General features: G+C 34.9%; 1 protein-coding gene across 1 annotated transcript; it reads left to right on the top strand.

The window, feature by feature from the left end:
- Window positions 1-424: 424 nt before the first annotated feature.
- On the top strand, window positions 425-1671 carry LOC112825299 (sterile alpha motif domain-containing protein 9). Its single transcript, XM_025873371.2, is given in 6 exon segments — window positions 425-703; window positions 705-927; window positions 930-1038; window positions 1040-1100; window positions 1103-1529; window positions 1532-1671. Coding segments are annotated over 6 exon segments (1239 nt in total).
- Window positions 1672-11206: the final 9535 nt, after the last annotated feature.

Here is an 11206-nt window from a genome sequence, read left to right as displayed (position 1 = left end):
TCCATAGCTGAAATGAGTATTTTCAAGTAATACAGCTAACACACATTACAGCAAACAACCATTAATAAGGACAAAACATCTCTCTCTATATATTGACTAGGAGTATCTCCAAGATACAGTTAGTGAATAAAACAAGTAAAGGGAATTGTGTATAGCATATTGCCATTTGTGTGGGGGAAAAAAGTGCTTATGTATTTGTTTGGAAGTATTTTTCTGATAGGATACAGAAGAAACAAGTAATGGTAATTTCCTCTCAGGAGGAGAAGTTGATGGCATGTATATCTTTTAAACATTCTGAATTTTATAAGAAAATTTTATAATTATACATATATTTGTATATATATAACCTATTAAAATTAATTATTTGAAATTTTACTTATAAAAATACTAAATCATTTTTCTTTTTCTATGTACAGCTCTCAGAATGGCAGCACAACTGAACCTGACAGAAAACACGGATGACTGGACAAAAAGAGATGTAAATCATTGGTTGGAAAATCATAGAATTCATCAAAAGCATAGGGAAATGTTGACTGCAAAAGATGCACATGGAGCAATCCTGGAGTGGTTAACTAAAAATTACCTTGTTGATATGGGCATAACACATGGATGAGCTATCCAACTAGAACAGCTATTCAAAGAACCGCAGAAAACAACCTCTGAAAATCTTATTCAGACATGTAAGATGAAAAAGGTAGTAAAACTGTTCCAAAAATACAACCTTGATGCAAGAGGAAAATGGAGAAACTTCAAAGCAAAAGCAAAATGATAAAGAGAAATCAGCTATGGCTAATGCCTCTACAATGACTACAGTTACTAAAGGTTCTTAGCCACTAAAAACTAAATTTGTGAAAGATGAAATAGATGACACAAAGGAAAATCAGTCATCCAGAGAACTGACATGTGTATCATACCTTTTTGATGAATTCATGACCCATATCACTACAAATTGAATTTTAGTCTACAGCCTGAAACAGGACCACTACTCAATCTCATTTATCCAATACATGAATTCAAAGCCTTCACAAATAAACACCCACAGAAGAAATGTTAAGATGAAATTTAGCAATGAAGTTTTTCAATTTTCTTCAGTTTGTAAGAAAATTCACTTACTAATGGCACCATTCATTTTGGAGTCAAAGGCAAACCTCATGGAAAAACTTTTGACATGAAAGTCACCAAGTACACCAAGGAAGCTCTCATTGACCACTTCAAACTGATGATCCACCAGTATTTTGAAGACCATCAGGTCCCAAAAGCAATGAAGTACAATTGAGAGCCAAGATTTGTAGACATTTTACTGCCAAACAGTAAGTATTCTGACAGATTTGTTATTGAAGTGAATGTCATTCAAAAGTACTCTGAATGTGAACATGATTATTTCCAGACTAAAATGCAAAATCACAACAACAGAACATGGAAACAAAATTCAAAATACTTAGTCTTCATGCAAGAGAGGGGCAGATCTAAGGACATGATGAAAATTAATGCAGATTTCAGAGCATTTAAATTAGATTTAAAAGCACTGGCAGATCTAGAAAAGAGGCAGAAGAAAAATGCAAAATAAAAATGAATAAAAAGGAGAGTAACGGACCAACACTTGTTAAATTGTTGAGAGGAAATCAGGGTTTGTTTGATAATTCATACCACAACTGGTACACATTCTTGTAACAAATAAATGCCATCTGAATCAAATAAAACATCTAGATCTCCTAAAGGAAATTAAATTATTTGCTCTGTTGGAGTTTAATCCCAAGTCTGTGAGCAAGGGGGCAGTCAAGGCTTACAAAAAAAGCCAAGTAGCAAACCTTCACTTTCCAAGTCTGTTCATGGAGGGGAAAGCTATACAAAATGCAAAGATTTCTAGTCTGAATCTTTTCAACAATGCAGCTGGATTTTCAGCAATGGCAGGTTAGACCTTAACAGTGAAAAATATAAATCCTTAGATCCAAGTTCCTGGCAAAGAGAAAGACTATTACTCTCTATTACTCTATTATTCTCCTCCAGGGGTGACTCAAGAGACCTCCTCCTTGAGACCTTCTGTGCTTTCTACCAAGATCTCAAAGGACTGAAAAATATATTGTGTATTTGTGTACACTTACACATATGTCAGGATGAAAAGATCTACTTGAAGCAAAATTAACGAACCAGTAAAATGAATTATCAAGCTAATGTATTTCTGACTTAAATCGTGAAGAGATAAATGGCACTATTCTTAAACTAAAATCTGTCACTCAATCTTTAAAGAGATTTTTGCTCCATTGGTTCATCTAACTGTCCTTCTGAAAAAAGAAGTTGTCATGACCACTCTGGAAATTCTCTGTAAAAATGAATATGAAGGTACAGTCTTAGAGAAGGACAAAAATAAAGTATTTGTATTCTGGCATCAAAAGAGGAAGACTTCTATCGAGGTGGTAAAGTATTATGGTAGAACTTCAATTTTTCTTCTATAAAATGAATAAATAAGAAAAGCTTGAAACAACTACTGGGTATTTACCCCAAAGACACAAATGTAGGGACCCGAAGGGGTACGTGCACCCCAAAGTTTATAGCAGCAATGTCCACAATAGCCAAACTATGGAAAGAGCCCAGATGTCCATCGACAGATGAATGGATAAAGAAGATGTGGTGTATATATACAATGGAATATTATGCAGCCATTGAATGAGATCTTGCCATTTGCAACGACATGGATGGACTGGAGGGTATTATGCTGAGCGAAATAAGTCAATCAGAGAAAGACATGTATCATATGATCTCACTGATATGAGGAATTCTTAATCTCAGGAAACAAACTGAGGGTTGATGGAGTGGTGGGGGGTGGGAGGGATGGGGTGGCTGGGTGATAGACACTGGGGAGGGTGTGTGCTATGGTGAGCGCTGTGAATTGTGTAAGACTGTTGAATCACAGACCTGTACCTCTGAAACAAATAATACATTATATGTTAAAAAAAAAAAAAAAGAAGAAGAAGAAGATAGCGGGAAGGGAAAAATGAAGGGGGGGAAATCAGAGGGGGAAATGAACCATGAGAGACTATGGACTCTGAGAAACAAACTGAGGGTTCTAGAGGGGAGGGTGGTGGGGGGATGGGTTAGCCCGGTGATGGGTATTAAAGAGGGCACGTACTGCATGGAGCACTGGGTGTTATATGCAAACAATGAATCATGGCACACTACATCAAAAACTAATGATGTAATGTATGGTGATTAAGATAACATAATAAAATTTTTTAAAAAGAAAGCAAAGCTTGAAGCAATGAGTATAAACTGGACAGATTCTCCTAAACCAACATGTGCCAAAATTATTCGTCCATATTATCATCCAGGCTGTGATGGGACTGCCTTGGCTGTGCACATTCTTTCGCAAATAAGGAAGAAACTTAGATGTGCTATGCTGAAGAACAAAACGGGATTTTTCTGAAATTGGAGAACAGTGACTAATTTAATCACCTTTGGGGCAACCAACCACTAGGAAAACTTACTTGGACTGCTCCTTGTTGATGATTTAAAGAACAAAATAGGGGCACCTGGGTGGCTCAGATGGTTAAGCGTCTGCCTTCTGCCTGGGTTGTGATCTCCAGGTCCTGGGATTGAGCCTGGAGTTGGGCTCCTGGCTCAGCAGAGAATCTGCTTCTCCCTCTGCTTTTGCCCTTCCCCTCCACTTATGCACACACACACTTGCGCTCTCTCTCTATCTCTCCTGCCCTCAAATAAATAAATAAAATATTTAAAAAAGATAAAAAACAAAATAATGTCTATCTTCTCCAGGCCTCTATTAGCTGTAGCTAATAAGTACATTTGGTATGAGAAACCTCCAGTGATCCTCCTAATTTGCATGAGATCACAGAGTCCTGAAAAAAGTGCCAAGATCTCATGATAACATCCTAATATAACAACTATCTCCCAAAGAACAGAGCTTAAATAGAAAAAAAAAAAAATGAAGCACAACATAAAAAATTTAAAGATTTTTATTTCTCCATGATTATGAGAAACAATTTTTAATAAAAAGTACATAGAAAATGTGGCCAGAAAAAAAAAAAGAAATTTAAAAAAGAAAATGTGGCTAGGAACATCCTGAAAAGACAAAATACTTCCACCAAGGAAACAAAACTCTTTTCTTTGCTGGCTCTTCCTAATTCATATATGCCTGATAACACTATTTTATTATCATAGTGTGAAAAATTCTTAGGAGTCACAAACAAGAAGTTTTTCTGGGGAACAGAAAAACTTGAAGACAAGATAGGCACTAACTCTACAATTCGGATAAAAATTGGAATGTGGAAAGTACTGTGTAGTGCATATTATTCACCCTTTGAATGCCATTTGCTCACTGGAAGAACTGAAGATAAGCTATTATTTGGATTAAAGTCAAATTATGCTGGAAATGCTAACAGAAAATGTGTTCTATGATACTGGTATAGGAAAAAGTAAATTTTTCTAATATACACAAACACTGCTGCTCCCCAGACAGCATAATGAACATGAAGGTGAAACTGGAACTTGATTTTCCCATTTATTAAAGCACACATAAAAATGAGGGAAATGTGTCAGTCAAATAGGTGTTGCTTGAAGGTATTCAGTCAAAATACATTCATTTACCAAGTTTTGCAAGACACTTCCACATTAAAGAGGATTTTGCAATGCTCTAAATTAGGCAAATAAAAAAAAAAAGATAGAACCTGAGAATTCTTATACCTCAGATACACTGGGTCTTATACCTCAGATATACTGGGTCAAGTCTACAAAAGTAAAATAAGATGGGGAATAGAGGGTAATGGAAGAAGCAAGAACATTTCGCTTGATGATTTAACTGATCTTCTGGATGTAGCTGTATATGCCTCCAGTACATTCAAAGAATCTCAACAGCAAAGTGAAGATAGAGAGTATGAAGCGAAGGAAAGGTCTTCAGAAGTAAAAAATATGGTACGAAACTTACAATATAGCTAGATATCAAGGGAGATAGAAGTTGGGCTCTACACAATCCAGATTCTCCAGCTCAATCCTTTTTTTTTTTGACAATAAAAATGAAATGTCTAAAAGACATTTGATCAATTTCATGTCAGTAGTGATATTGCTGGAGATCCAAAGAATGAATTTAAATTAGCCCTTAAGAACTTTATTCCTTATCTAATTAACTTGCAATTTTCTTTGAAAGAATCCTTTAACTTTTTTTGATGGTTATTCTGTCCTTCTAAAAGTCAGGAACAACATTAAGCAAAAAGAACAGGCCAAAACTCAGAGAAAGATGGCTGTATATTTTAAAAATTTGCAGATATATTTGGTCCCTTAGGGAAAGCACAAAACAAAGATCTCAAATCAAGGCTTAGTTTGCCACTTCAAGTAGAACTTTATCAGCGAAGTCTACAATTTTTAAAAGCAGACAAGTTTTCTGGACTGGTGGGATAGATGTCTTATCGAAAGTGAAGAAGATGGTATAAGCTCCATGGAAGATACAATAAACAAATACACTTTTCTTTTTGAACAATCCTGGGGCAAGACTATGAATGTATACTCTTGTCCATTTCTGATCCTTTTTTCTGATAGGGCTAGAAAATAGGCAATAGCTAAAATACCTGACATCATTTTAATCTTCTCTAGCAAAGATGCCACAGTTGTCAAGGAAGTTGCAATTAGGGCTAGTATTTGGTTGAGTTTGTGGTAATTTATTGCCTAGAGATGAAGTCTTAATAAGCTTCAAGTAATAAGCTTAATAGAGACTCACATGCTCTGACTGTAATGAAAGAAAGTTTGAAATGGATAATAAAAATAACTAAATAGAATGACCACTATATATTTGGAAGTTAAAAAGAGCTCATGAGGTAAAGAGAAAATCAAAAAGGAAATTTTAAAGTGCTTATAGCTGAATAAAAATTTAAAAATTACATTTCAAAATTTATGAGATATAGCAAAAGTATTGCATGGTAAGAAATGTATGGCCTTAGTTATTTATTCCAAATAATAAGAAAAGAATGAAAAGTAATCAATTAGGTATAAACTTTAGAAATTAGAAAATACAGAATAAACTCAAAGAAAATAAAAGATAGATTATAATAAGGATAAAACCAGAAATTAATGTTACAGAAAAGAAGAAAACAGAAGAGCTCAATAAAGCAAAAACTAGTTCTTTGAAAAAACTAATAAAATAGGAAAAATTCTGATATAATTAATCAAAGATGATTAAAGATACAATGAATGAAGAAGAAACATAATTACAGGTAAAGTGAAAAAGATAGATTTCATCTTCTAGGAAGATGGAGTAAACATACTTTTTCCTATTCCTTCCCCTAGGTATAAAAGGTGGCTCTGAAAGGTAGAGAAAGAAAGGTAAACTAACTAGACACCTAGAGATCAAAGAAATAACACAATGCCAGGGCATTATCAGCACTTATTGGGAAACCAGAACTTTCACCCTTATTCAGTAATAATGTCCCCAATCAAGTGTCAGTGGAAACCAAGGAGGAAAGCTGGATCTCCATGCCCACTTGGGAGTAATGAGGCAAGGGACACCCCTCTTTCTCTGACAGAGTGGTATCAAAAAGCCAACTAAAACAGGTTTAAATAAGATTTAAAGCCTCAGGACATAATACCCAGATACCAGGTTTTAATGTAAAAATTATTCATCATACCAAGAACCAGGGAAACATTAACATGAATGAAAAACTACAATTGATTGATGTCAACACCAAGATAACAAAAAGATTAGAATGTTCTTTCTTGAGGCACCTGGGTGGCTCAGTCATTAAGCATCTGCCTTTGGCTCAGGTCATGATCCCAGGGTCCTGGGATCAAGCCCCACATCAGGCTCCCTGCTCAGAGGGAAGCCTGCTTCTCCCTCTCCCACTCCCCCTGCTTGTGTTCCCTCTCTCGCTGTCTCTCTCTGTCAAATAATAAATAAATAAAAATTTTTAAAAAAAGAATGTTCTTTCTTTCTTTCTTTTTCATTTTTAAATAGGCTCCACGCCCAATGTGTGACTTGAACTCATGACCCCGAGATCAAGAGTCACATGATTTATCAGTAAAGCCAGCCAGGTGCCCCAAAGATTAGAATTTTCTAACAAAGATTTTAAAACAGCTATCATAAAAATACTTCAATGAGGAATTATGAAGATGCTTAAAACAAATGAAAAAATAGAAAGTTTCAGCAAAGAAATAGATTCAGGAAGGAAATGGAATATATAAAAAAGAACCAGATGGAAATTTTAGAGCTAAAAACACAATACTGAAAATAGAAAACCAAACGGATGGACACAACAGTAGAGTTCAGGGGACAGGAGAAAAATTAGTGAACTTAGAGATAGAACAATAGAAATCACCCCCTCTGAATAAGAAAGAGAAAATAGACTGGGTGGGGAGATGGTGGGTGCAGAGAGACTCAGGACCTATGGGACCATAACAAAAATATCTATTATTTCTTTAATGGGAATCCCGGAAGGAGTAGAGAAATAGGGTGATACTGTAAAAGTGCTGGAAGAAATAATGGTTGAAAACTTTCCAAATCTAGCAAAAGGAAGAAATCTACAGATTCAAAACACTGAGCAAACTTCAACTGAAAACCCAAAGACAACCAGAGCAAGACATACTATAGTCAAAGGTAAGAGCAGAATTCAGTGAAATTGAATGCAGAATAAAAATAGAGACAATCAACTTTTTAAAAAGCTGGTAATTAGGGGTGCCTGGGTGGCTCAGTCAGTTAAGTGTCTATCTTCAGCTTAGGTCATGATCATAGGGTCCTGGGATAGAGGGCCCCCCCCCACTTCCCTGCTCCAGTTGAGTCAGGCTCCCTGCTCAGCGGGGAGTCTACTTCTCCCTCTCCTCCCTCTGCCCCTCTCCCCAACTCATGCTCTCTCTCAAATAAATAAATAAAATCTTTAAAATAAATAAATAAAATTAAAAGCTGGTAATTAGAAAAGATCCATTAAATGAATAAAACTCTAGCAAGACTGACAAAGGGGGAAAAAAAGAGAGAAAAGAAATAAATCACCTATATCAAGAATGAAAGAAGCATATCACTACATATTCTGAAGACATCAAAAGAATAATAAAGGAATACTACATACAAGTAAAATAAGGGAACACATAACTTTGACAACTTAGATGAAGCAGATAAATTCTCAGAAAAGCACAAACTCTTATATCTCACTCAATGTGAAATAGATTATTTGAATAACCCTATAACTCCTAAGGAAATTGAATGTATAATTTGGAACTCCCAAAATGAAGTCTCTAGGCCGAGATAGTTTCACTGGAGAATTCTACCAAGCAATTAAAAAAGAATTAACACCAATTCTAAATAGTGTCTTTTAGAAAATAAAAGAAAAACTCCCAATTTATTTTATGAAACTGAAATTACCCCAACACCAAAACCAGACAGAGAATGCCTTCCTCCAAAAAAGTAGAGACCGATATTCCTCATGAACATGAACACAAAGATTCTTAGCAAAATATGAGCAGATACGATCCAGCAACATATGAAAGAATCATATACCAAGGCAAGTGTGGCTTATACCAGGGATGTAAGGCTGATTAAATACTCGAATATTAATCAACTACCAAAAAACATGAATCAATTGCCATTATTAGCAGGCTATAACGGAAAATCACATGATCATATCAACTGACAGAGAAAAAGTATGTGATAATATTCAACATTCATTTGTGATAAAATCTCACAGAAAACTAGGAATAGAGGGGGACTTCCTCAACTTAATAAAGAGCATCTACCAAAAAAAAAAAAAAAGCCTACAGTTAACACCATACTTAAGGTAAAAGACTGAATGAGTCCTTTCCCCCTAAGATTGATAACAAGGCAAAGATCGCTGCTCCTACCACTCTTATTCAGCACTAAACTAGAAACCTGAGGTAATGCAATAAGGCAAATAAAAACATACAGATCAGAAAGGAAGAGATAAATTTGTTACCATTTGAAAATAACATGATTTTCTACATAAAGATCCAAAGGAATCTATTTAAAAAAAAATCTTGAACTAAGAAGTGAGTTCAGCAAGGTCGGTCACGGGATACAAAATAAACCTACAAAAATTCACATCACTAATCATCAAGGGAATGCATATTAAAATCACAATGAGACCTTACACTTGTCAGAATGGCTAAAATAAAAAGACAAGAAACAATGAGTATTGATAGAGAAGTGGAGAAAAAGAACCCCTCCTGCACTGTTGGTGGGAATGTAAGTTGATAGAGCTGCTATGAAAAACAGTATGAAGATTCCTCAAAACTTTAAAAACAGAAATACCATATGATCCCATAATTCCACTACTGTGTATTTGCCCAAAAAACATAAACATTAATTCAAAAAATATATGCATCTCTATGTTTATTGTAGCATCATTCACAATGGCCAAGATATGGAAGCAACCTACGTGTCCACTGATAGATGAGTGGATGAAGAAGATGTGGGGGTAGGGGCGGTGCACATGAATATGATGGAATACTACACAGACATAAAAAGGGGATGAGATCTTGCCGTTTGTGACAACATGGATGGACCTAGAGCATGTTATGCTAAGCAAAATACATCAGACTGAGAAAGTCAAATACCACATGATTTCATTTACATGTGGAATCTAAAAAACAAAACAAATGAATAAACAAAGAGCAGAATCAGACCTATAAATACAGTGAACAAACTGTGGTTTCCAGAAAGAAGGGGGTGAAGGTATAGGCAAAATGGGCAAAGGCAAGTGGAAGACACAAGCTTCCAGTTACAGAATGAATAAGTTGCAGGAATAAAAGACACAGTACAAGGAATATAGTCAACGGTATTGTAATAGCATTGCATGGTGACAGATGGTAGCTCTACCTGTGGTAGGCATGGCATAACATACAGAGATGTTGAATGACTATGTTGTACCTAAAAATAATGTAACCCTGATCAACTATACTCAAAAAATTATCTTTCTATATATGAGCAGTGAACACATGGACACTAAAATAAAACATCAATACCTTTTGTAATCACTCAAAAAAACTGAAACACTTAAATGTAAATCTAGCAAAATGTGTGCATAACTCTTAAGCTGAAAATTATAAAATGCTAACAAAAGAAATCAGAGTTCTAAATAAATGGAAAGACACACTATGTTCATGAATTAGAAGACTGAACATAGTATATGTATGCATCTATTCTTCCCAAATTGGTATATAGTTTTTTTCTATCAAAATCTTAACAAGATTCTTTGTAGATATAGACAAGATTGTTGTAAAATTTATATGGAAAGGCAAAGGAAGTAGCTAAAACAATTTTTAAAAAGAAAAAAATAAGGAGGAAGAAACCAATATATCTGATTTCAAGACTTATACAGTGGCCAAAGCTGTGTAGTGTTGGCAGAGAGAGAGATACATAGACCAATGGGACAGAATAGAGAACTTATCCATAGACCGAAGTAAGTTTTTGACAAAGTCGTAAAAGTAATTCAATGGAGACAGGATAGCCTTCTTAGCAAATGGTGCTGGAGTGATTGGACATCCATAAGCTGAAAAAAAATGAGCCTCAACCTAAACCTCATACCTTATGCAAAAATTAACTCAAAATGAGTCAAAGGTTTAGGTTTAATAATAAATACTTCAACTTTATAAAATTATAAACTTTTAGGGAAAAAAATAGGAGAAAAGCTTTAGTATCTAGAGTCAGGCAAAGCATTCTTAGACTTGATGTCAAAAGCACCATCCATGAAAAGAAGTGATAAATCGGACTGAATCAAAATAAAAAAAAACTTTGTATATGAAGGTGAAAAGACAGGATACAGAATGGAAGAAAATATTAGCAAACTACATGTCTGACAAAGGACTATTATCCGGAATATATAAAGAACCCTCAAATCTCAACTGTTGAAAAACAAAACAAAACACCCATTTCAATTAGAAGCAGATGAGGAACATAAAAAGACATTGAGACACTTCATTCAAAGATGACATACAGATGGCAAATAAGCACATGAAAAAATGCTCAACCTCATTAGCCATTAAGGAAATGCAATGTTTTATCACTACATACCTATCAGAATGTCTAAAATAAAAAAAACAATAGTGCCAACACCAAATCTTGGCAGAATGCAGAGAAACTCTTGCATCACAGATGGGATATAAAATAACAGCTACTCTGGAAGACAGTTGGGTAGTTCCTTAAAAATCTAACTGTGCAACTATTATGCAACCCAAGAACTGCACTCCTGGGAAGTTATCCCAG

The sequence above is a fragment of the Callorhinus ursinus genome, unplaced genomic scaffold (genome assembly GCF_003265705.2).
Source record: "Callorhinus ursinus isolate GAN/ISIS: 27379988/994484 unplaced genomic scaffold, GSC_fseal_2.0 scaffold12, whole genome shotgun sequence".
NCBI lineage: Eukaryota > Metazoa > Chordata > Mammalia > Carnivora > Otariidae > Callorhinus > Callorhinus ursinus.
The sequence above is the reverse complement of the archived record's forward strand: the minus strand, read 5'-3'. Positions and strand labels throughout refer to the sequence as shown.